This window comes from Nerophis lumbriciformis, linkage group LG01, assembly GCF_033978685.3.
Source record: "Nerophis lumbriciformis linkage group LG01, RoL_Nlum_v2.1, whole genome shotgun sequence".
Lineage (NCBI taxonomy): Eukaryota > Metazoa > Chordata > Actinopteri > Syngnathiformes > Syngnathidae > Nerophis > Nerophis lumbriciformis.
In genome coordinates, this window is record NC_084548.2 from 40,353,331 (window position 1) to 40,380,753 (window position 27,423).

Sequence of the window (27,423 nt, forward strand, 5' to 3'; positions counted from 1 at the left end):
GACAGTGACACTCTATTCAGCACATGTATTTTGGATCTTAGTACATCAGGTGTTTTGTGTGTTTGTGATTTGAATGTGTGAGTCTAACCTAATTTTTGCCACATGTTAAACAGCTCATACGCCATCAGGACTCTCATATCCCCATACCTTCAGAGAGAGAGAAGAGTAGAACATTAAAAAGATCAGTGTGTATCCTTTTAAAAAGCATGCAAACAACGTGATGCCTTCTTACTTGTCCAGAACTTTCTTTCTTTTGGCAGGACCGAGCGTCTCCAGCTGCAGACTGGGCTGATTGATGTACAGCACAGTTAGGCTGAAAAAGGAGTTCCACACCTAACGCACACAACAAGCCAAACAACACAATATGTGTCACGGTTGAAAAGCATCACATGAGCATTTACTCTGATCCTTCGGACAGACACACACCTTGAAATCAAAGTCCGCCTCGGAAAAGTTCTTGTGCAGAGCTGGAGCAAGAAGCTGCGTTGTCACAACGATGATGCTGCACAAAGCACAGTACGTATGTTATTGTCAGCTCATGAAAAAGGAGGCTGCCAAAAATAGTTGACAAGGAACGTGGCATAAGTGTCACCTTCACAGGTCTGATCTAATGAAAGGCTCAGTTCCCTTACCATCACTGGGACAGTGACAGCATGTCAGAAGACAAAAATATCAGACTCACTGACTGGTTAGGAGTCTCATGACACTCCAATCTCGAGGGAAGATGGTCAGTTTCATAAGGTTTCGAAATACACAGAAGATCTTCAACAGGAACTCCTAACAAAGTACACGCAGTGTAGGGATGAGGTAAACAGGTTTTAGCTAAATAAAATAGTCTGTTTTTTTTTTTTTTACTTTAAGCTCCTCCTTGCTATGGAAGTTGTTGAGTAGATGGTGAAAGTGAATCTCCGTCATCTGCCGGAGCAGAGAAAGAAGACAGGACACATACTCCCCCTAGATCAGAGAAAATTACACAAATGAAAGGTCATTCAAATATACAGTTTCTTCATACTTTCTTCATACATCAAATAGGCTTTTTAAACTAACCGTTATTTCTGCAGTGCACTGAGGACAGCGTTGTCCTCTGGATGTTTCCACAGAGTGAGACTTGCTCATGATAGACAACAGAGTCTGCAGCAATACATCCAAGAGGCTCTCCACCATCATCTCCACTTCCTCCTGAACAGATGACTCCTGAGAGCAAGCAAGTTAAAGGATCAGGTTTAATACACACTGCCAATAAACCAATTTGAGTATATGTACATGTTGTACCATAGAACTGGTCTTGATGATAGAAAAGATGCTGCTTAGGATCCCAGAACAGATGAGCAGCTCCCTCTGTTGGCGCAAGTGCAGGTGAATGTGATGCAGGACAACTGGAAGCAAAATACTTCGAGACTCTGGGGAAAACACAAGAAAAGGGGAAATATACTTTAAAAGTGCTTTAAACTCTAATAGTCTCAACTACACATGTTCAAGTTGGAGTAACTAACAATATGGGCTTGATCTACTAAAGGTTTGTGTGTATTAACATCGGTGCAAACTTAATAGCACATGCAACGCTGATTTATTACGCTCATGCGCAGAGAGGATTGCATCTCTTAAATGAGCAAAATAGAGAGTGAAATCCATTATATTGTCTGTCTTTGTGTATTTGCTGAATATATGATGATTATTAGATTGCCCAGAATACTGGAAAGAGGAGATGCAAATATTTAGCACTCCCAATGTGATTTATCAAAGCTAAAACTATTCAGTGGTCGCTGTTTTGCGTCTATATTGGCTGTGAGAAAGAAAGGATGCGATCGTGCTGCAAAGACAAACAATGGAGAGAGAATCCTTTGTCCTATGTCATATGTTTGTATTGTCAGGAAAAACAAAACAGTATTAGACAAATTGTATATTCAACAAATTATTCTAAAACTTCATAGCTGCTGGATGACTTATGGTGCTGATTACAACTAATTTAATAGATTTGCTTTGGTGTCTGCTGGCTTTTTTTTAATAACATTCTATTAACATGCATTTCTGGATCATTCCAGATGCACCATCACAACAGTGGCGCCTCCCAGAGAGCACCTAAGCTTTGATGTGCTAACAAAAGATTCTATTGTCGAGATCGCAATTGTATATCGCGCAAAAGGTGGCGTGTACCTGGGAGTCCACTTGAACAGCAGACTGGACTGGAAGTACAACAGCAAAGCTGCATACAAGAATGGCATGAGCAGACTCTTTTTCCTGAGGAAGCCGAGGCCCTTTTAATGTGTGCAGCAAGCTGTTGGAGATCTTTTTTCAGTCTGTTGTGGCCAGTGCCATGTACTTTGCAGTGGTTTGTTGGGGGAGCAGCACCAGCAAAATGGACCTAAACCAGATTGACAAACTGATCCCGAAGCCGGCCAAATTATTGGCACGCAGAGGGACAGGAGGACACTGGACAAACTGCTGGCCATCATGGACAATCCTGCCCACCCACTCCACCAGACAATTAAGGGACAGCAGAGCTCATACTCATACTCAGGCTCCTTCAGCTTCGTTCCCACAGTGTTCGATTCAAGAACTCCTTCATTCCGCACTCCATCCAGCTGTATAATCACTCACCATATAGCACTCTCTTTGTTTATATTGTATATTTTCTGGATCTACTCTCTATTTTATGCTGCCCTTTTTTTTTGCTGCAGCTGTTACATATACTGTAATATTGTACATGGTAATTGAGATTTGTTATATATTGTATATATTATTTAAAAACATAATATAATATAATAAATAATATATCAGTATATATTATATACTGTATATGTAATATGTAAATATCACATATATGTTATATTTTATATTGCAAATGACTGTGTAGCAGTACACATCCTTATATATAAGTGAAACACCACATTAAATAATTCAGGAACTCCTAAAAGACACATAACCTTAAGCAACTGTGATGAGAATTTGTTTTACAATCTTCACAATTTAAATGAATTTAGTACAATTGAGCATAAAGTATATATGTCTTAACGTTCAGAACAAATACTTACAGACGATGCGAATTTGAAGGCAGAAACAATACAAAGCTTACAAGAAGTTGTAAAAAATAAACATTTCAGCTTTCAGCAGCGATGAGCCTGAGAAACTGATCTGCTACTTGGCCACCAGCCTCCGTAACCTCTAAAGGCCTTAGTGGCCACATGCGTGGACAGCACCTTTTAGCTCGTATTTCCAAAATTGTGTACACTACTGAATTGGGGTCTTATGCCAACATATGGACACTTATGCTCCCATCTGGTGGTGTCAGAAGAGTATAACATACAATGGAATTTGGAAAAAAAAAGTGTAAAAATAAAAATTAGCATGTTACTACACATGAAGTACACGTTTGTTACTTATGGACTTAGTACATCATATAAAAAGATGATTTTTAGTTTTCATCCTAATTAGGGTCCAATAAGCCCAAATAGCAAAGAGAAATAAAAACAATCATGTAAACAAACAGTTTGGGCCATAAGAGGTTAATGTTAGATTTATAAGATGGTTGCTTGACTCTTTGATGTCACATGTCAAAAAAGTGCATTGCACACAACGTCACAGCGCATGTCAAAATAAAAGTATATAGAAAATGCATTTTAGAAAATAAAAGGCCAAACAGGCAGTCTTGCACAACTTCTGCACTTGCTATCAATTGCGCACGCAGTTTTAGTGGATTACACGCTCTGCACACTTTGATTGATTGAAACTCTTATTAGTAGATTGCACAGTACAGTACATATTCCGTACAATTGACCACTAAATGGTAACACCCCAATAAGTTTTTCAACTTGTTTAAGTCGGGGTCCACGTTAATCAATTCATGGTACACCCTGTATAGCACGTGTTATTTTGAACTTAGTACATCAGCTACACAAACAGAACTCTTTGCAACCACATTCCTGTCAAAGTCCTACCAGGGAAGAAGAAAAGACGGCTTTCGACAGTCCGTGCAATCGACTGCAGTTTGACAACATCCATCGACTGGCCAATGTCAACAGTGCTGGGCATGCTTCCAAGGGTGCCACGGACATATTCAGCCACCTCCTGAACTGTGAACATCTGCAGTAGCTCATCAAAGATATCTGGGAAGCTGTTCAAAAGTGCCGCCTGAGAGGGGGACAAAGAGAAGGACTTTGGCTTAATTTGGATGTTTGAATAAAAGCATTACTTCAGAATATTTTCTGGTGGTACCTTTCTGTGTAAGAAAATAGTCTGAGAGTAGTTCTATAATTCCAAAAGATAAGACAATAATACAACCATTCCCTTTAACATTTACTGCAGGAAAACAGGTGCTAAAGATAAACCCCAAACGCAGATCGTGTGGGACCAATGCATGGTGCTGTGACTTACTGAGACCGATGACAGACCTGGAGCATTACCACAGAGATACATGCAGCGCATCAGACCCCTCCAAGATCAAGCCAAGGAAGGGGCGAAGTATAGAATGAAACATAAAACAAATAAAAAAAATGAAACAACAGACAAAAAAACCATCAATGAAACATATAGTAAATGCAAACTTGGACCGTGAATGAATAAGAAATACAAACCAAAGTAAAAAATAAATAAGACTTTCAAAGAGATGGAAAAGTCTGCCACTTAACAAAGAATAAATGTGTAATGAGGTATCAGCTATCAGACCTGAGTGAATACGAGGTTCTCTGAGCTGCGACTGTCCAGACTCAGCACGAAGCGAATGGACTGAAAGAGCTCTTGGATGCTCGCACGGAACTGCTCCTCTTCCATCCCACAAGTGGCCCGTGAGTACAGTATACGGGACTGGACAATGAATTTGAACAGGTACTCCAGAGCCTAAGGGACGATGCAAATGTAACATGTTTTCTATCACAAAGTTTCAAACAAAGAACATGTTTGACATAAAAACATCAATCACTAAATAAGTATCAAACTCAAAATAAGTTTTGCACTGTGCACAGTCAATAACCCCTCAGTTAAATTTCACTTTCTGACGCATCATGTTACTCCTTAGCAGCCCATTGCTTTGACCATATCCTGCTTTTATTCTAATCCATTTGTGTCCGCAGGAGCAATGAAACACTCTCTGCCACTTTGAAACGAAACCACACCAAGTATTGGAAGTACAATCCTTTACCCTCATGGCTTCCTGGATGTGGTCTTGACGGACGACTTCAGCTGAGCGGTCCATGTACCACTTGAGGCATCGAATAAGCTCCCTGTGTGCACAGAGATTGAAAGAATGTTGTAAACTTAGCAGTTATCAAGGGTGATATTAACGACTGAATATTTCAAACATGAAGTAGTAAATGTTGTTGTACTTGTATGCCAAAGCTCCAGCAAAGTGGTTTTGGATGTAAGAGTCCATCACAGGACGGAAGTGGTAGAACCGGCTGTCCCTGAGCAAGTTAATAATAAATACCTGTAACACACATGTACATATGGATTACACAATTAAGTTTTAGTAATTATCGAAAATGACTAATCACACATCTGCTGCTTTAATGGTCATACCAAAGACTGGAAAACCAGCGGGCCATATTTGTCAGTGTTGTCATCTAAAAGACAGAAAAGTGTGTCGAGGACATCTCGCAGGAACTGTAAGAAATAATGGATCAATTATTAGCAAAACGAATGTATCAAACTACTGTAAGGTTTAGCAAAAAGACATAAATAGAAGAGACAACAATTTCTATTTGGATTTTAGTTACAGTACATTTAAGGCCCGATCTACTAAAATTCAAATAACAAGCGCTAAACGGTGTGTGCAAACTACTGTATAAAGTTGTGTGTACTATTTGTGGCCGTGTTGAAGGTGATATACTAAGATTGCATGTACAATTGATAATGAGTGCAAAAATGGTGATTACCGCCCTATTTAAGTTTTTTCCTGTACTTCGTGCCCCGGCTGTCACTATGAAGACACTTGTTTCCCTCCACCTTTGGCGTTTTGCTATGTTTGGAAACATGGAGCTGTATGTTAAACTTTTTATGAGCATTGTAAGATTGGTCCTGCAGTACATCTACAATGGAACCCATTTTTTTGTGCGCTGCAGTTGCACTCTGGGAGAAGCTATCACTAACAGTGGGCTTGCGCTGCAATGATCCAGTCCCAAGTAAATGTATTTTGCAAGAAGTTTTTTTCAGATAGTATGTATGTTAATAATACGTGTTTTAAATGATAAAACAAATGCCACTTTAAAAAAAAAACACCAGCAGACACCAAAATGCCTCAATTGTATTTATTTTAATCAGCTCCTTAAAGGGGAACTGCCCTTTTTTTGAATTTGACTATAATTCACAATCCTTATGAGAAACAAGAAAACATATGTTTTTTTTTAAATGCATTCTAACTTCCAACTAAACAGGGAAATAAAGTCTGCTTACAATGGAGTGAATGGGAGCCATGAAGTCATGACGTCATTGCGTCTATTACGACCATAAAACACAATAAATAACCATCCAAAAAGAACCAAAAATACTCCATTTACAATTTGTGACCTGAATATTAGTATTGTAGTATTATCAATATTGTTATTATAAGCGCTAACGTTAAGGACCTACATTTAGCAGCGCATTGCTCACAGAGAGGCAACTAGCTTATGCTGCGGTATTGACAACATGAGCTGGTGAGCTGCTTTCTTGTCTCGGAGCTAATGAAAGTTAGTTATAGATTAAAATCATGTCTCTCAACTGGAGAGTAAAATGATGTGGACATAAACTGAGAAGTTGGTACTTCAACCCTTAAATGGCAAAAAAATACCAAAAAAGACGCTTCGTTTTTTTCCCATTAGGATTATGAGTCGTTCTTCATCTGAACGGGAATATAGCAACATTCTAACAGTCACGATCCCAGTGAGAGAAGGCATTGTCCAGTAAGTGATGTTTAATTATGTTTGTTGGCTCCCAGGAAGTCTGCAGTAAGTAGTAATCAGTGATGTTGTCAAAGAAAAAAAACAACATCGTGATGTGTTTTTGAAATGAATGCACTGCCGTATGCTTAAAATGATCAAATTACGTAAATATTAAATATTATTATGAATGTGCCTGTTACTACATTACGTATTTACACTAAATGATTATAGCTGCATCCCCTCCTCCCAGTATTGTGGGTGTTATAATAATCAGCGCATATGCTGCATATACAAAACCCAAAACCAGTGAAGTTGGCACGTTGTGTAAACACTACAGAAAACCACTGTAAGTAACTACAGTTGGTCGCTACATCTGTAAGTGCAAGTTAAAACTCTACTAAGTATGCCATTGATCAACAACACCCGGGCTCGAGCTCATCTAAGATGGACTGATGCAAAGTGGAAAAGTGTTCTGTGGTCTGACGAGTCCACATTTAAAATTGTTTTTGGAAACTTTGGACGTTGTGTCCTCCGGACCAAAGATGAAAAGAACCATCCGGATTGTTATAGGCGCAAAGTTCAAAAGCCAGCATCTGTGATGGTATGGGGGTGTATCAGTGCCCAAAGCATGAGTAACTTACACATCTGTGGAGGCACCATTAATGCTGAAAGGTACATACAGGTTTTCGAGCAACATATGTTTCCATCCAAGCAAGGTCTTTTTTATGGATGCCCCTGCTTATTTCAGCAACACAATGCCAAGCCACATTCTGCACATGTTACAACAGCGTGGCTTCACAGTAAAAGAGTGTGGGTACTAGACTGGCCTACCTGTAGTCCAGACCTATCTCCCGTTGAATATGTGTGGCGCATTATGAAGCGTAAAATACCACAACAGAGACCCCGGACTGTTGAACAACTTAAGCTGTACATCAATCAAGAATGGGAACGAATTCCACCTGACAAGCTTCAAAAATTGGTCTCCTCAGTTCCCAAACGTTTACTGAGTGTTGTTAAAAGGAAAGGCCATGTAACACAGTGGTAAAAATGCCCCTGTGACAACTTTATTGCAATGTGTTGCTGCACACATTGCTGCCATTAAATTCTAATTTAATGATTATTCGCAAAAAAAATTTAAGTTTCTCAGTTCGAACATTAAGTACCTTGTCTTTGAAGTCTATTCAATTGAATATAAGTTGAAAATGATTGCATCTGCCTCACAATACGAAGGTCCTTGGGTTCAATCCCGGGCTCGGGATCTTTCTGTGTGGAGTTTGCATGTTCTCCCCGTGACTGCGTGGGTTCCCTCCGGGTACTCCGGCTTCCTCCCACCTCCAAAGACATGCACCTGGGGATAAGTTGATTGGCAACACTAAATTGGCCCTAGTGTGTGGATGTGAGTGTGAATGTTGTCTGTCTATCTGTGTTGGCCCTGCGATGAGGTGGCGACTTGTCCAGGGTGTACCCCGCCTTCCGTCCGATTGTAGCTGAGATAGGCTCCAGCGCCCCCCGCGACCCCAAAGGGAATAAGCGGTAGAAAATGGATGGATGGATGTATTCTGTTTTTATTTACCATTTACACTATGTGCCAACTTCACTGGTTTTGGGCTTTGCACATGAAGATAGACGCGCTAAATGGATTGCGCTCTCTATTTTGTTCACAAGACACAATCCTCTGTGCATTTAATAGAATAGCTTTGCGTGTATTATCAAGTTTGCACGTGTTTTAATTTACACACACCTTGAGTAGATCTGGCCCTTCATGTTAAAATTGAATTGAAATGTTACTGTTTCTCTGTAATTCTTATAATGAATCAATGATTAGCAGTATCTCTTTGATGCAATACTATTCAAATCAATAGATTTATTGATCGGGCATACTGCACAATACATGGTACAGAACTCAACCCATATGGCCTTTAACATAAGCTCCCTGTGTCAAATACAATTCAACTAGTGTTGTTGAATGATACAGTACATGGCATCAAGGTCAACAGGTGACATCTCTGAACTTTGACCTCAGCTCCATCAACCATCTTGGGTCACATATCTTTTGATAGTTCTTGCTTTGGAGGAGAAGTAATGTGTTATTAAAGCTGTGGATTTGATTAACTGTGGCCAATTAGTTAACTGCATGTAATTTGGTTGCTTTTCAATAATCTAACGTGCAGTTAGTGAAGTCATACTTTTAATACTGCATGAAAAGGATGGAATGCCACAGACGCTGAAGGTTAATATCTTAAGCAGTGTGTCACGGCCAATTAATACACCCTACAGCTTTACATTGGCTTAATGACTTCATTACTTTAGTAGGTAATTAATATATCTGGCGGTAATGACCTTGACAATCTCCTCTCCACTGATCTGGCGTAGTCGACCGAGGATGTCCAGAACTCTGTCCGGGTGGGTCTTCCAGTTCAGAAGGGCCAGCAGGTCCACTGTAAAACACAAAACAACAAAAAAAATATTCAGGAAACTAAAACGGAACATATCATGTACATTTTCAGCGATTCCTGTTACCATTTTGGGTGAGTTTGGTGGAGCAGAGTATTGTTGACACCCAAAAGGTTTCTTTGGGGCTTCTCTGGAAAGGCAGGTTAGCTGGCAGATTGGGACAACTGTTGAAGTCCTCCTTGCAGCAGGGCAGGCTAAGATACAGGCCCTGGTTACTGAAGGTGGCGTTCTCGTCACACTGCAGCAAACATATGCAATGCATTAGATTAGTCCTTCTCAAATAATGGGGGCGGGCCCCCCTGGGGTGCGTGGTGCGATGTTAGAGGGGGGCATGTGTGACACCGGGCAACATGCTTTATCATTATGCTTCAAACCCAGCTTCGAAAAGCTGTACACTACAAAATACGCTCATTGTAGCCATTAATCCTGACTTCCTCATTTTGATAAAATAAATGTTCGTATTGCAAGTTAAAATGTTTTATATATTGTGCTCCTGAGTTAAAGTTGCTGAGCAATTTGTATGTAATGGTTATGTATTGAGTTTATTTAATTGTATTTTTCAATATCTAATGGTTCAGGTAGGTCAAAAAAATTATAGTTTATTTAAATTGTGAGCAAATTGGTGCACTTTAAATATGTTATGTTACAAAATAAAATACAATGTTAATCAAGTTATTGTTGATTGTAAGTTGATCTATAATTATTTGTTTCATTAAATTTTAATAAGGATACAGTGTACTTAAAACCATTTTATAAGCCAATGATACCACAGTAATTATAGTCATGTTGGAGAGTGTGGGGGGTATACAAAAAGAAAATTGTGGATAAACTTATGTCCAAATTTTTTTCTTTGTGTGTAATGTCTATGGCAACAGACTAACACAATATGCACTCAATACAAATATGTTCCTCCCATTTGTATTACTGCTAAGTGTGGAACTGACTCACCTTGTAGACATACAGCTCATGGCTCTCATCCGACAATGTGGTCCCATCCTCTCTCATTAGAGGAGTGAAAGCAAAGCCGAAAAGTTTTTTCTCCCCTTTGTCTTTTGCTGAAATAACGCGTATGACAGTGACGTGGTTCATAAACCTGCAGTGTACTTTCAGTCCTAATAATACAATAGCAAATTGCAATGCATGAAGGACTGCCGCCACTGTGTAGTTTATGACTTACTGGAACAGTGTCTGAACTCAAAGCGCAGGTGAGAGCCTCGGAATCGATCGATGGGAATGGGAAGTTTGACCATCTCACTCCAGCGAGGGCTGTTGTTGTGGTAGAGAACAAAGGATCGGTATTCTGTCATGTTCGACTCTCCACTGCCCAAACTGATGCAGTCCTGCAAAGGTAGGGAAATATATTATCTTTAAAGAGGCATCCTGTAACTTAATGAGGGGATGTTAAGGGTGAACTAATTTACTCATCATGACTGATGGAGCGGTATTATGCTGAATGAATCATATTTAATGCATGTTTCATACTTTAAGAGTGTCCCCGTCGGCATAGAGGACATAGAGCGTCACTTCAATGTTCTTCTGGACGCTCTTGCCACCCCTCTCGAACTCGCCTCGTTCCAGGGTCAAGTACAAGTCATTGCGAGTGTCAGCTGGAGGATTAAAGCAGAGAAGAAGAATGAGCTAAAAGAACATAACGCAGTAACGCTAATGATGCCGTTGTAATGCAATGTTTCTCTTGACTACCTCTCTAGGCTTCAAACATTATACAAGTATCTGATAATAGTCAAAGGATAATTAAAAAGTAATTTATAAAAATCTGAATATACTTAGACTTAGACTTTGACAAACTTTAATGATCCACAAGGGAAATTGTTCAACACAGTAGCTCAGATACAATGATGGAAAGTGTAAGGATGGAAAGAACAATGCAGGTATAAATAGACTAATATAGCAATATAAAATCTAACATATATACGAATATATACATAATATGTGTACAGAATAATATATATACAGATATATTATATTATTTCTATAACATATATACAATATATACAATATACAATATATACAACACATGTACAATATTACAGTATATACAGTATATGTGACAGCAGCAGCATAAAATAGAGAGTAGATCCAGCAGGAAATAGAAAATAGACATTATAAACATACTGTAAATGCGTATATAAATATATATACACGTTTCCATGGGGATGTGAGTCACACAAAGTGGTAGGTGGGATGTATTCCAAGCTAATTGGAGGAAGTACTCTCGGTTCATATACTGTAGTACATACACACATTTACAGCAGTTCTTAGTCATTAAAACGACCAAAAATAAAAGATGTCTTCTTCTACTCAGGTTGCAAAAAAACAGAATTATTAATGGAAAACCTATGGAGACTCCCCTCTTTACTTAATGAGACGTTTGACACGTTTTACATGGTGTTAAAGTTAAAAATTAAAGTCCCAACAATAGTCACACACACACACTAGTTGTGGTGAAATTATTATGTGCATTTGACCCATCCCCATGTTCACCCCCTGGGAGGTGACGGGAGAAATGAGCAGCAGCGGTGGCCGCGCCGGGAATCATTTTGTGATTTAACCCCCAATTCCAACCCTTGATGCTGAGTGCCAAGCAGAGGAAGCAATGGGTCCCATTTTTATAGTCTTTGGTATGACTCGGCTGGGGTTTGAACTCACAACCTTCCAGTCTCAGGGCGGACACTCTAACCACAAGGCCACTGAGCAGTGGTGTGTGCCTATGTTTGATTTTGTGTTCATGAGGTCACAAACAATTTAATTCGTAGTTTATTCTAAGGATGTTTGAGGCTCTCAAGTTCTTCCACACTAAATTCATCCAAATATGCCCTTATGGATCTTGCTTTGTGCACTGAGGTACAGGATTTCTGCAGCATAAACTAAGGGGGAACGAAGGTATTTGTGAAATGTTTATTACATGTATTACATCCTAACAGTATGTCCTAGAGTCCTCTCCCATTCCCAGTCACTCATGGCACTTCATGCTCACTTGTCCTCATGCCCACCTCCCTCTCCTCTGTCATCTGCATCCTGTGTAAACCCATCCTCGACCTTCCACTGTCCTTCTCTTCTGGCCTCCTCTCTCCACGCTAGGCATCAGTGCCCGTTACGCCCACTGCTCTTTGCCTCCTTACCTGGCATGATGACATCTGGAAAACCTAATTTGCGTGTGAGTGCCAGGGCTCGGTTGAACACAGCTTGGTTCTCCCGTCTGATCTGCTCCAGCTCGCCTCTCAACAGCTGCAGGGAAATGATGAGGCCTGAAAGCAGAGGGGGATGCAGAGGAGTGTTGGATGTGAAAAAAGAAGCAGAGGGATAAGAAAGAAGGGGACAAAGAAGGGAGGACAGAGGGGTATTTAAAGGATATTAGTCAGAGTGTGGGGGAGTAGAAGACAGACAAGAGGGTGGACAGATGCATGAGATGAGCGCAAGGACAGGAGACGTGAGACATTTCTAGAGATAAGGCAGGAAAATGTTGGCAGTGCCCACAAATGGCGACAGAGTTGAGTGAATCATATGTTACTGTGAGAAGCAAGTGAAACACAACGCTGCGCCAAGGGGTGAGATGATCTATTAGATAATATTTACTATGTGGGCTTTGTACCGAGGATGTCGTTGTGGCTTGTGCAGCCCTTTGAGACACTTGTGATTTAGGGCTATATAAATAAAGATTGATTGATTGATTGATTGACTCTAACATTGTATTAAATAATATAGTTTGATCAATGTCTATCTTAGTGTAGTGATTGTACAATCAAATAAATGTTTACACATCATACTATTTGGGATATACATTGCATTGGACTATAGCCTCCCAGATATGTGGGTGTCATTGTCTTCTTTGAAAGTATGCAAATTCATATTTTATTATTATTATTTTTTGTTTATTGTTTTATTTGTTAGGTATAATACAGTGCACATTATTACATACATTTATCAAAGTCGATGCCATAATATGCCATAATGTTTAGGGATGTCCGATAATGGCTTTTTGCCGATATCCGATATTCCGATATTGTCCAACTCTTTAATTACCGATACCGATATCAACCAATACCGATATATACAGTCGTGGAATTAACACATTATTATGCCTAATTTGGACAACCAAGTATGGTGAAGATAAGGTCTTTTTTTTTTTAATTAATAAAATAAAATAAGATGAATAAATAAAAAACAATTTCTTGAATAAAAAAGAAAGTAAAACAATATAAAAACAGTTACATAGAACCTAGTAATTAATGAAAATGAGTACAATTAACTGTTAAAGGTTAGTACTATTAGTGGACCAGCAGCACGCACAATCATGTGTGCTTACGGACTGTATCCCTTGCAGACTGTATTGATATATATTGATACATAATGTAAGAACCAGAATATTAAGAACAGAAAGAAACAACCCTTTTGTGTGAATGAGTGTGAATGAGTGTAAATGGGGGAGGGAGTTTTTTTGGGTTGGTGCACTAATTTTAAGTGTATCTTGTGTTTTTTATGTTGATTTAATAAAAAATAAATAAAAAAAACGATACCGATAATAAAAAAACTGATACCGATATTTTCCGATATTACATTTTAAAGCATTTATCGGCCGATAATATCGGCATGCCGATATTATCGGACATCTCTAATAATGTTGCATCTATCCATCCATTTTCTACCGCGTGTCCCTTTTGGGGTCGCGGGGGGTGCTGGAGCCTATCTCAGCTGCATTCGGGCGGAAGGCGGGGTACACCCTGGACAAGTCGCCACCTCATCGCAAGGCCAACACAGATAGTCAGACAACATTCACACTCACATTCACACACTATGATCTATTTTATTGTCGCCAATCAACCTATCAATGTTAGCAATTAGTTTTTTAGAGAACACCACTTTGATGAACTTTAGTTTACTTTAAAACTCTTCTAGTTTCTGTTTTACATCAGTATTTTGACAAATTGCACTGTAATTCAGAGACTTGGATGCAACAATGCTAACTTTGACATGCATATTGGCATGTACGTTTATTGTCCAGTTAAAACAATAGGTCAACAATCGACTATTAATATAAAATATTACATTTTAGAATGTGGTAATATATTTTCATGAATTTTATCCAATAGCTATAGGTATCATCCCCTTGTCAAGACAGGTTGATGAGATTTGATTGGCTTGAACTAAATTCCAAACAATAAGCCATGTGTTTAGGGACAGTAAAGAAAAATTGCATTACATTATGTAGAATTACCCCCCAAAAAACAAGATGATGACTTACCCCTCCTCTTTAGCCATTGTATAGTCAAAAGACCATTTCAGAATTGTGGGTTTCATTGTCTTCTATGAAAGTATGCTAATTCATCCATTTTTGCCCAAAATTTTTTTTGGAGAACACAACTTTGATCAACTTTACTTTCTAGTTTCTGTTTTCCATCATTATTTTGAACTAATTGCAATTCAGAGACTTTTGAATGCAACCATGAAAGAATTCCACACACGCATTATGTCCAATTTTAACAAAAGGCCAACAATTGAATGTTAAAATAAAAAATATTATGACAAACAGAATTTTAGACTGATAATACATTTTCATGAATGTTATCTAAAAGAGCCAGGTTGATTGGATTTGATTTGTTTGCATTCAAGTTCTAAGAAGAAAAAAAAACACGTACAGGAATGGTTAAAAAAATCGCATTACATTACATTGCATTGATTTGTACATAAAAAAACAAGATGATGGCATGTGCCTCCTCTTTACCCAATACATATTCAAAAGACCATCATTATAAGATCATGTATTTACCATAATTGGTGCTGGGAGCTGAATATTTGGTGTTGGACTTGCGAATGATGTTTTCGTGAACCTGGTACCATTCATTCTCATTGTTACACCTGCAGAGAAAAATAAGCAGGTAGGACAGTTAGTAGCAAAGCCATTAGAGGAACAGATGGGCAAGCAGGAACTGTGCACATGGGGACTGCACGAACAGCATGTGTCCCTAAGCTGATTTCCTCCTGGAGAAAAGGTAGCAGCATGGGGGAGTTGCTATCAAGTAGCACGTCAGCCCAAATGCTCAGAGCACTAAACAAACCTGACAGCCAGCTCTGTACCAGTCTTTTTCATTACTGTGGGCCTGTAGGCCCCTGGGAAAGGCATGGGGAAACGCACAGACTGGAGCCTTATAGGAGCGGACAGTTTGGAGGCAGCACACCACTGAATCACTGCATGCTTTTGAAAAGGAAGGACTTGTTGCCTTGGAAGAGGAACCTACAGAACATCTCATTGTTCTGGAGCCCTTTAGTTCATTAAAAATGTTATCCTATAAAAACAGGTGACCTTTGACTCCTAACACACACATACACTATATTGCCAAAAGTATTTGGCCACCTGCCTTTACTCACATATGAACTTGAGGTGCCATCCCATGGAATTGTCCAAAATGTTTTGGTATCCTGGAGCATTCAAAGTTCCTTTCACTGGAACTAAGGGGCCAAGCCCAACTCCTGAAAAACCAACCCCACACCATAATACCTCCTCCACCAAATTTCACATTTGGCACAATGCAGTCCGAAATGTAGCGTTCTCCTGGCAACCTCCAAACTCAGATTGCCAGATGGAAAAGTGTGATTCATCACTCTAGAGAATACGTCCCCACTGCTCCAGAGTCCAGTGGCGACGTGCTTTACACCACTGCATCCGACGCTTTGCATCGGACTTGGTGATGTATGGCTTAGATGCAGCTGCTCGGCCATGGAAACCCATTCCATGAAGCTCTCTGCGTACTGTACGTGAGCTAATTGGAAGGTCACATGAAGTTTGAAGCTCTGTAGCAACTGACTGTGCAGAAAGTCTTTGCACTATGCGCTTCAGCATCTGCTGACCCCTCTGTGTCAGTTTACGTGGCCTACCACTTTGTGGCTGACTTGCTGTTGTTCCCAAACTCTTCACTTCTCTTATAATAAAGGAGCGAGGAAATTTCACGGCTGCATTTGTTGCACAGGTGGCATTCTATGAGAGCGGCCCATTCTTTCACAAATATTTGTTGAAACAGTCTTAATGCCTGAGTGCTTGATGTTATACACTGGGCCAAGTGATTAAGACACCTGATTCTCATCATTTGGATGGGTGGCCAAATACTTTTGGCAATATAGTGTACATGTAGCTGTTGACTAACAGCAAGAAATGCTGAGTTACTTATTTTGACTGGTTGCTATAAAAGTGACTTTCTGCTTAACATGGGCAGTAAGATCCATGTGCCAGGTCAGCATCTGTTTTTGGGAGGTGTCCTTAGTGTTGTGTTTAAATTACAATGTCGTACTCACGTATACACTTTCAGCACAAAGTCCTTCTCCTCTTTGAGATCTGTGATAGTGTGGAAAACGTCACTCATGGCCAGAACTGCACAGCCGTACGGCCGCCGGTACTGAACGTGAGGTGGGCCTTTCTTTGAGTCATTCAGCAGCATGCGGCCTGGACATAGCATAAATGAGACAGCTGGACTGAGACGAAACTCTATGAATTTCCTGAAAACATGTCTGTACACATATGTAGGGACTGTACCAGTTCTCATGACATGTGCAACAATGTAGAGGTCTCTCTTCAAGTCTTTACTGCTTAGGTCCTGCATAGAAAGATGGAAAAGTCACAATATTGTGGTTGATGTCTTAAAAGGGACCTATGAGGCAGAACCAACTTTTCTTACCTATTGGTACCTGTTTTTGTGTATTTGGGATCTGCATAGGTCATGAAAATTTGAAATGTAACTATGAAGGCAGGGCGGGGATATTCCTGATATTTATTTGTGACGTTTTTCCAATGTGACGTCAGTGAATATATCCATATATGGTAGAGGTTTACCCCGAAGAGCTTTGCGCGAGTCCTCCATTGTAGTCCGACATTGTAGTCAATGAGTTCCTTCTTTTTCCTCTATCGTGTTGTTGTGGAGCAGACTGGCTCGTACCGGCACATCTATTGTTCGATGTTGCCATTTTTAATACAAAGTAGCGTAAATTTCAAACTTCTATCTGTCAGTAGACTCGCTATGGAAGTGCTAAAAAGTGCAACATGGCTGACGTTGTACTCACAGTCTTTGTAGATCATACGATCTACTAAAATCGACTAAGACTGCGTGAACAATTGATAACAATTACAAAAGTGGTGCAAACCACCAAATTTAAATGAGGATTCTGCATGTACTACCGTCACCATGGAGCGCTTATTCCCCTTCACATGCAATAATAATAATAATAATAATAATGAATTAGATTTATAGAGCGCTTCTCTAGCACTCAAAGCGCTCCATTGGCATCATATGGTCCAACCTGTGGCGTTTCATCTTGTCAATGCCATTCAGCACACAACTATAATCTCTACCAACCTTTCTGCAAAATAAAATTGCAATCTTGACAACAGAAACTATTTTCAGCACATCAAAGGTGCGCTCTAGGAGTCCGCACGACCTTGTTTTCCAACAACAAAGGCAATGACGGAATGATCTAGAGGCAAGAAAATGCATGTTGCAAGAAGCTGCAAAAACATATATACTATAAATTAAAACCGAAGAGGATGCCTCCAATGGGGCTCCAGTCCTCCTGTCTTGTCCCCTGCTCGTCCATCCCTCAATCTTAGCTGCATATTAGACACTTAGGATTTGGGGGGCTTGGCTTGGTTGGGACCCACCATGACCTTGATGTCCCCCAATTTTAATCGCATTATTAGTTCCCACAAGCATACATATCTCACTCACGCTACAGTACACACATCAATAGGGACTGGAGGTCGGCTGTAACGGCTGACCTCCTAATTTTAACTACACAGTAGACACTCTGGGGGCCTTGTACACATGCATGGGGGGATTGGGGTTCGGCGCACCCCTCATTGCCTCGTCGGCCGGCAGGGACTGCGGTCTGGTGGCCTGCCAGGCTTTTATTCATTTATTATTGTTATATATTTTTTTTAATTTTCAATGTATTTATTATTTTTATTTTTATTATTTACTTATTTTTATTTTATTTTATTATTTTTTTTTTTTTTTTTTTTTAATCTTATTATTTATTTGTGTGTGGCGTCGCGCGGGTCTCACTTCCTGTTGGGTGGGGTCCGTGCCCGTGTGGCCCGACCTTGCGCTGTGGGGTCTCTGTTGGTGACTTGATGTGGTGGCGGCGCAGCCCCCGTGTTTGGTCTGGATGCTGTGTCTCGGTTGTTTGGGCGGTGGTGTGTTTGTGCGGGTTTGGGTTGGGGTGGGGGGCCTTTTGGTTGGGGGGGGGGGGGGGGTGTTGGTGTCTCTTGTTTGCGTGTTGGCGTTCCGGCTGACTGGCGGGCTGGCGCCGGCTGGTCTCCGTGGTCCTGGTGGCGTGTGGTTGCTGGTCGCAGTTTTTTTTTGATCGCTTTGATTTGATTGGCTGGTGCTGGCTGTCTGGGGTTATTGCGGCTGCTGTTTCTGCTGCCATTTGTTTGTGGTGTGGGCGCCCGTGGCTGCTGGGTCTGGTGCAAGGGTGTGACTGGTGGCAGCGCGCGCGCGTGATGGCTGTCGGGGCTGACGAACTGTGTATATGTATGTATATGTGTGTGTATGTATGTATGTATATATATATATGTGTATGTGTACATATGTGTATGTATATGTATATATGTGTATGTGTGGGTATGTATACATGTATGTGTGTATGTGTATGTATATATGTATGTATGTATGTATATTTCTGGGGGTACGCTCTGGGCCTGCCTGTCAGATGGGGGTCGACGCCTCAGGCTACTGCATCCGAACTGCGTGTCTGGAGCTCCTGGGTCCCGCTGTCCATCCCTTCCGGGTGCCTGTCTTGGTTGGGGCCTGTTGGGCCTAGTCCCTGCGTCTATTGTGGTAGCTTGGTGCTGCAAGGTATTCCGAGGTGCTGCGAGTCGGCCAGTTGCTGGGGTAGTGACCTTGTTTGTCAGCATGTCTGTGATCTTCTTTTAATTCTTTTTTTTTTTTTTTTTTTTTTTTTTTTTTAAATTTATTTGTATTTTTTTATATATTTTATTAATATTATTTTTTAATTTTCCCCTCCCTCAGAGGGGGGGCTCGGCGGGGCGGTTGCTGGTTGTTCCATCTCCATCGTTGGGGTCCCTGCAGGTGGGGTGGGTGGTTCCCGTGGCCCTGTGCCTGGGTGGTCCTGCGGCGGCCGATTTGGGTGGGGTGGCCGGGGGCTGGCCTAGCCGCGCTCTCCGGGGGTGGGGGGTGGGCTCGTGGGGGCCCGGTTGCCGGTGGGGAGGGGGCGGTTTTCCCGTCCGGTTGCGGGGAGTCTCTGGGTCCCTCGGGCGGGGCGTCTCGCCTTTCTGCTCGTGTGGGGTGTGGTCTCTCGCTGGCTTGGGGTCTGGCTGTCCCCTGCTTTTCTCGTGCCCTGTCCTCTGCCGGGTGTGTCTGTCTGCGGCCTGCTGCTGGCCCTTGTGGGCGGTACAGTGGGCCGGGCTCTGGGGTTCTTGTCGCTGGCCGGCTTGGCTGCGTGGGGGCGGTGGTCCCTGGTTCCCTGGGCACCACGCCTCCTGTTTGTGGGTTGGGCTCTCAGGGGTGATGGGGCCGTGCTCTGGCTCCCACGCACTCTGGGAGTCGAATGTATTGTACATGCAAATTCACATATGCTCACATACGTACATAGGTACCTACGCTCCCACATACATACACAAATACAGTACATATTTACCTACCTAATGTTCGTACATCCACACGCACATTCAATATACAAACATACACATACACATACTGTACATATACATTCATTGTACAAACACATATACACATTCTGTACATATACAAGTACATATGCATACTTACACTCATGCACATAATCACGTTTCATCAAACATATATTAACGTTGTTGCCCTAGGGTAAACTGGGTGTAACACATGGCACACTGACAAAGCTTAACCTATTGTGACTATAACAATCTACAAGGTTAATGTAGATTGCTTCTCTTTCTCCCCCTCCATTTTTCTGCATTCTTTCGTATCTCAAGTTATCATTACGTATATGTATTGTTGCATTTAAACAACTGTATTGTTGATAATAAAGGTAAATTATTGGTATTGTTCATTATCAATAGCGCTATTTCTATTGGTATTTGTATTGATCCATTTGTAGTGTAATAATGCTCATTGTCATTTCTGTATTATTTTTAATTTTTCGCTAACTGCTTATTTGCTATTACTTTTACCATCATATTTGTACATGTCATATTTGCTGATGTTGCTCTATTGTTGTTGTTGTTGTTGTTTGCTGTTGTTGTTTTTGTCTCTCTGTCTAATCCCCCTCTTGTCCCCACAATTTCCCCCTCTGTCTTCTTTTTTTCTCTCTTTCTATCCCCTCCTGCTCCGGCCCGGCTGCACTAAATGATAATATAAATACATTTAATAAAGTCAAATACAAATAAGGCAACAAGAGAAGTATCCTACACTTCTCTTTTGTAAAGTAAATCTGAACAGCCGACATGGGCATCTACATCAACTATATGATTTGCCTGAGAAGCTGGACAGGACACAAAAAAAAAATAATAATAAATAAATAAATAAATAAATAAATAAATTAAAACCGAATGCCATTAAGAAACCCCAGCAGACATCGTTTTGCTGGTTGTCTTCAAATCAGCCCTTAAGTCTTTCATAGGCTCAAAGATTGCTGGACAGATGATGTGTCGAATATTTTAATTCCTCACAAAAATATGTTGATTTTCGACATGATTATTGAATAGTGTCTTTTTTCATCATCTGTCATATTGTAGCTAACGCCTCCTTCTTACTGCAAGGACATTTGTGTTTGTTTTTTTGCGCGCACATCCAAGACGCTTTCCAGATGCTAAATATAAGCGCAAAACAGCGTCCGCAGAACAGTTTTAGTATTGATAAATCACATGGTGAGTGCTAAATAATTATATTTGCATCCTCTCCTCCCAGTATTGTGGCTGTTCTGATGATCACAATGTATTCTGCGTATTCATGAAAACCGACATGCTAAATGGATTGCTTTGCTCATTTAAGAGATGCAATCAGTGGATCAGTTTTGAATGCTGTGGAAGGGGCGTGGTCCACGGGTTCCCTGCGGGCGGGGTGTGTGCAAGAGCCGGCCATGAACCATGAAGCAGCAGACAGGTGAGTAGATACCTCAGCTGGAACGAGCTATCTAATCACCTGTCTCTGTATTAGCAGCGTCGGAGACCATGAGGGGGAGAGACTGGGGAAGAAGGAGCAGACGAGAGAAGGAGAAGAAAACAAGACGGCTGAAAAGCAACGAAATTTGAGAAGAAAGAAAAATAAAAACATATTGTACACCCTGAGATCGGTAGGTTGTGAGTTCAAACCCCGGCCGAGTCATACCAAAGACTATAAAAATGGGACCCATCAAGGGTTGGAATTGGGGGTTAAATCACCAAAAATGATTCCCGGGCGCGGCCACCGCTGCTGCTCACTGCTCCCCTCACCTCCCAGGGGGTGATCAAGGGTGATGGGTCAAATGCAGAGAATCATTTTGCCACACCTAGTGTGTGTGTGACAATCATTGGTACTTTAACTTTAACTTAACTCTGCATCTGAGGGGTGTGCCGGTGTCCTGTGGTCCTAGAAGAACCCATAACAATAGACTTTCACACATGCAATGTCATATTTACACAGATTTCTGTACACACAAACTTTTAGAACAGGTGTGTCAAAATGTTTTTAAATGAGTGCCACATTGTAATTATGGCCCTCAATAAACCCTCAGAGGGCACTTGTTAACGGTGAATATGAATATAAACGTATACTAGCCTCTTTACACATTTAGCAAAGGCAACTGTTTTTGGGGACGGCGTGACGCGGTCGGTAGAGTGGTCGTGCCAGCAACCTGAGGGTTCCTGGTTCGATCCCCAGCTTCTACCAACCGAGTCACGTCCGTTGTGTCCCTGAGCAAGACACTTCACCCTTGCTCCTGATGGGTGGTGGTTAGGGCCCTGCATGGCAGCTCCCGCCATCAGTGTGTGAATGTGTGTGTGAATGGGTGAATGTGGAAATAGTGTCAAAGCGCTTTGAGTACCTTGAAGTTAGAAAAGCGCTACACAAGTATAACCCATTTACAATTTACTATTGATTATGTTATGAACAACTGGATTGATAACTTGATTTTAAATCATAAGTCTATATGACAAAACAGATATTTAAGTATTTATTTTTGATAACCAAAAAATGAAGTGCTGGGAACATCTTGTTGCATCATCAGATAATATTAAAGTGTACAACATATGCAATTGTATGCAGCCCATTTTTCAGTCAAAATTGAAAAAACAATTAATTTAGCCAGGAAGTGCTTTAATATTTCCAGCCTTTCGCAGGCCACAAACAATCGTGGCAGACTACATAAAATGATGTGGAATGCCTCAAAAATGATGATGAGTTTGACACCCGTGCTTTAGTAAATCAGGCCTTTAATGTATTATGTCAATGGTCTAAAATTTGCTACATGAGATGTGCCTTGAGAATTTTTGTAATTTGGTGTAACACTCACATCACTAAGTTCAATTCAACTGAATGTGTCGAAAGAAGAGGACATTACCGTGAAGAGAGCACAAAGACGATCAACTTTTTCTGGGTTCTTTGGTCCTCCGTTTTTGTTGAGTTTCACCATGAACTTTTCACTGCAGAGCAAGCAGGTTGACTGACTGCACCACGCATTGTGTGACTATTCGGGGCTGTTAATGTGCAAGATGTTTGCTGGTACCTGATCTGTTTGGCTTCTCGAGTGTCATAGAGGGAGAAGAAGACGTCTGCGTCCTCACTGATGCTGTTGTAAGTGAAGCTCTTCAGATTGATGAAGAGGTGGTGTGACACTGGGACACGGCAACTGTCACCATGGCGCTGTTTCGCGCTGTCAGCCTAGCAACAAAGGGATAAACTCAGCGAATGACTGTTGCAAGTGAAATCAAAGAAAGTATTCTGTACATTGAACAGATCACTCTATCTTTATATAGATCTGCAAGAAGGACAATTTTGGCATAGTTCCCTCAATTGTCTTCATGAATTATTAATACTTTATAATGACACATTTCAGGCATATGCAGGAGGTGAATATCTGTGAGGGTGTACAATTTAGTGTTGATTGAACCTAAAAGTTCTGCGTAGTTTTGTACTTAATCATTAGGGTAGTTATTTTACAAGCAAGTGGGTATACACACAGTATATTGTATGAAGACAAAAACAAGCATAACAGTACAGTAGTATTGTGCTTGCAATTAAACATAGAATGAAGGACTGAGTTTAATACCATTCTAACTAAAGATGTTTTTGTTTTTGTTTTGTTTTTCTTTTTGAAAGAGTACCTGGTTTGTGCTTTGCTGACCACAATGTCTGCTGGATACATGCTAAAAAAAAGGAAGAAAGAAATGGATAGTCAAAAGAAAAATCAGTCAGGCCCTGTTTGTCTCCACCCACAAAAGCTTTGAACTTATTTACCTCAGACACACACATACCTCAGCCTATGCTTCAAATGGGACAACATTTCACCTACGTACTGTACGCTGCTGCCTCTTAACGATGGCATTTCAGCTAAAAGAAACGGTGTGTGGGAAGGAAGAGGACAAAACCGGTATCGCCCCCACACATCGCAGTAGCCGAAAAGAGCTCATTTCCTCCCCTACCTGAAGAAGCGCCAGGGTCATGTGCTCTGCCAAAAACAGGCTTACGCTCATTAAGTCAGGATTCTTTTTTTTCTTTTTTTTTTTTTTACAAGGACAAACTACACACTTTTTTTTCTGAACATAGCACTCAGTTAATAATTTGTTAGTCAGATATGTTTAATCCGACATGTATTACATGTCCAAAAAGCACATTACATTTGTCATTTATATTTAACATAAAGCCAATTAGCCAAAATACATTATTTAGAATTTATTTTTCTATCACCTACAATATGCTTTCACCTGTCTATTTGCATTATGTCTGCATTGCTGACTTGTGTCACGTGCCGCACTCAATAAGGCGAGGGTACAAGCATAAAGAACAGGTCACATGAGACTGCTTCAACAGCTAACTGTGCTCTTCTGTGAGCCACCTTCTTACGGATGATTTGATAATTTGTACATTTACACACCCTGACACACCAAACAACATATAAAGTATGCTGAAAAAAAAAATCCAGTTTCACACGCACACACACCCACACACACACACACACACTTTTGTATTTGATACCTTCTTGAGACCTCTGAAAAATGCCTTCCTCTCTGGGACCACCATTTCTAGATATATAAAGATTTGTATTTACAACATTAATAACATATACATACTATGCAAATATAAAAAAGCTTGTTGTGAAAAATGACTTGGAATTTCACAAGAGAAAAGTCACAATTTCACAAGAAAAACGTAGAATGTTGACAATGTTATAATAAAAGTCGTCATTTTACTTAACACATGTCAAAATTTTACAAGAAAAACTGAACATTTGCTATTGATAAAAGTTTGAATTTTACTCAATAAAAGTCGCAATTTTACAAGAAAAGCTTAAAATTCTGGCAATTTTATGAAAAGAGTCATAATTTTACTCGACAAAAGTCACAATTTTATTTTTAATTTTGGCAATTTATATTTTAATTTTGGCAATGTTTTAAAAATAATCTGAATTTTGCTTGGCCACACAATGACAAAAGTCATAATTTTACTCAAAAAAATGTCACTATTTTACAAGAACAACAAAAAAATAGGCTATATTGTGATACAAGTCAGAATTTGATATGACAAATGTCACCATTTTGCATTAAAAAGTAATAATTTTACATAAAAAAGTAATATTTTCAATATTAGAGAAACAGAAAGAATATGAGAAATTGTTCCCAACTTTATAAGAAAAAAGTCGACACATTGTGAGAAAAAGACTGCTTTTAGTAAAAAAAAAAATGTTTTTTAATTATTTTTTTTAATTATTTACTTCAAGTCATTTCAAGTTGTCTCTATATACATATTTTTTATTTTATTTTGTATTAATTTTGGCCAAAGGAGGCGCATTTCAATTTCTTACACACACTTGTTATTACATATGTTGGCCAGAGGAGGAGCACTTAAAAATTTTTACATACACTTGTTATTTCATATTATGACCAGAGGGGGAGCACTTTTAAAACCGGCACACAGTCAATTTGAAAAATCCCTCCTTTTTGGGACCACCCTAATTTTTGATAGATTTCACCACCAGGGGTGCAAATGAGACATTCTCTATTAGATGCAATGGTTTTCCGTTTTGGGACCATGATTTCGGTCCTAACTTGTTCACCGGTCCTCCTATGAAAGATACTTTTCCTTGTTGATGTCTCAAGAAGGGTAAAATACAAGAACACACACACACGCGCACACACACACACACACACATACACACACACACACACACACACACACACACACACACACACACACACACACACACACACACACACATATCCAAGTCAGCAGAAGCCTTCCATTGCTGCAAATGTAGCATATGCATCCTGCAGGGACACATGCAACTTACTTTATAATTCAGTACCTACTAATTCACGTACGTAATTTATCGCTTTTAATAATTGACGGGCTGGGCTTGTGCAGAATGCAACGGTTCAAGAATACCTCTCGCCAACATACCAGTTTGTAAAGCTCTGATATGCTGATCTGGTCTGGGTCCACCATTTCAAACTCCTTTCTGGGGACCAGGTCGATGCCAAGGTGCCTGGTGAGAGAGAGATTATAATATGCACAAAGCGGAAAAGACATCAGACTACCTCACGTCCTGTTGCAATGCCTATCATATTAATATACGACATGTTGACAATATTAAGGAGACAGAATTGTGTTAATGCTCTTAGTAGTGCTGTACTTCTTAGTTTGTTTTTAAATTATTATTGTGATGTGCTACTTACTGTCTAGTGCAGACATCTCAAACTTGCAGCCCACACGCCCATATGTTGTGGTCCTCTCGTCATAGTTTGGTGTAATTGCAACCCGTGCAGCCAGGGCAGTTATTATTTGAAAGGGCTGTTTGCAACTTTGTCAAAGTTACATTTTTAAACCAAAAATTAAAACAATAACACCACCGATTAGTTTATGTTACAATTGTCCCACTGGGTTAAGTTTTTCCCTGCTCGGATGCGGGTTCTGATCCGGGGATGCTGTTGTGGTTTGTGAAGCCCTTTGAGGCACTTCTAATTTAAGGGCTATATAAATAAACTTTGAGAGATTATTGACAGCCGTCCCTCGCCACATCGCACTTCAAAGTTTGCGGCTACACTCTATTGCAGATTTTTTTGGTTTTTGATTGTTTTTCTAAACAAAATCTACATATTTTTTGGCCAAAATGTTTGCATTTTCAAGCATACAAATTACTAAAATAACTCTATATAAATGAAAGTATCAAAATTACAGTAGTATTGTCCATGGCATGCATGTGACCAAAGTCAGTATAGTATGGGCCCGATCTACTAAAGTGTTGTGTATATTAAAACACATGCAAACTTGATAGCACATGCAAAGCTGATCTACTAAGCAGGATTGTGTCTCTTTAGTGAGTAAAATAAGGAGCTCGATCCATTTAGCGTGTTTTTCTTCCTGAATATGCAGAATATATAGATAGATAGATAGATAGATAGATAGATAGATAGATAGATAGATAGATAGATAGATAGATAGATAGATAGACAAATATATAGATAGATGGATAGACAGATAGATAGATAGATGGATAGTTAGATAGATAGATAGATAGATAGATAGTACTTTATTGATTCCTTCAGGAGAGTTCCCTCAGGAAAATTCAAAAAATATATGCTGATCATCAGAATGCCCACAATACTGGGAGGAGAATATGCAAATATTCATATTTAGCACACAAAGTGTGATTTATTAAGATTAAAACTGTGGATGCTGTTTTGCGTCTATATTCAGTACTTCTATACAGGACGTGCAAACTGACAGTTGAGCAGAAATGGCTGTGAGAAAGGAGTCTCTGTCCTACGTATGCTTTTCAACATAACTTGACTATCAAAAAAATATATATTAGACATATCGTCTATTGATCATCATCATTTTAAATTTTTAGAGCTGATGGATGACTTTAAAATGAATTAAATCTATGTGTTTTGGTGTCTTTTACTGTTTTTTTTAATGGCTTT

General features: G+C 40.0%; 1 protein-coding gene across 8 annotated transcripts in view; it reads right to left on the reverse strand.

The window, feature by feature from the left end:
* LOC133619967 (dedicator of cytokinesis protein 3-like) overlaps positions 1-27,423 on the reverse strand; it is a 127,099-nt gene that overhangs the window by 41,173 nt on the left and 58,503 nt on the right. For 4 of the 8 annotated variants that reach the window (XM_061981163.2, XM_061981160.2, XM_061981159.2 and 1 more), the window contains 24 exons: positions 25,901-25,985; positions 23,608-23,649; positions 23,010-23,164; positions 22,845-22,926; positions 16,611-16,909; positions 15,091-15,179; positions 12,446-12,571; positions 10,788-10,912; positions 10,483-10,645; positions 10,254-10,360; positions 9,372-9,543; positions 9,192-9,289; positions 5,512-5,595; positions 5,319-5,419; positions 5,135-5,216; positions 4,663-4,833; positions 3,936-4,128; positions 1,273-1,400; positions 1,048-1,194; positions 856-954; positions 683-777; positions 427-502; positions 233-333; positions 89-147 (listed from right to left, as the gene is read on the reverse strand). In XM_061981163.2, coding sequence (XP_061837147.1) covers positions 89-147; positions 233-333; positions 427-502; positions 683-777; positions 856-954; positions 1,048-1,194; positions 1,273-1,400; positions 3,936-4,128; positions 4,663-4,833; positions 5,135-5,216; positions 5,319-5,419; positions 5,512-5,595; positions 9,192-9,289; positions 9,372-9,543; positions 10,254-10,360; positions 10,483-10,645; positions 10,788-10,912; positions 12,446-12,571; positions 15,091-15,179; positions 16,611-16,909; positions 22,845-22,926; positions 23,010-23,164; positions 23,608-23,649; positions 25,901-25,985 — 2,879 coding nt within the window. Of the gene's footprint in view, positions 1-88; positions 148-232; positions 334-426; positions 503-682; positions 778-855; positions 955-1,047; positions 1,195-1,272; positions 1,401-3,935; positions 4,129-4,662; positions 4,834-5,134; positions 5,217-5,318; positions 5,420-5,511; positions 5,596-9,191; positions 9,290-9,371; positions 9,544-10,253; positions 10,361-10,482; positions 10,646-10,787; positions 10,913-12,445; positions 12,572-15,090; positions 15,180-16,610; positions 16,992-22,844; positions 22,927-23,009; positions 23,165-23,607; positions 23,650-25,900; positions 25,986-27,423 lie in introns of those variants that run through there. The other 4 variants (XM_061981162.2, XM_061981161.2, XM_072913406.1 and 1 more) reach the window with 3 other exon arrangements.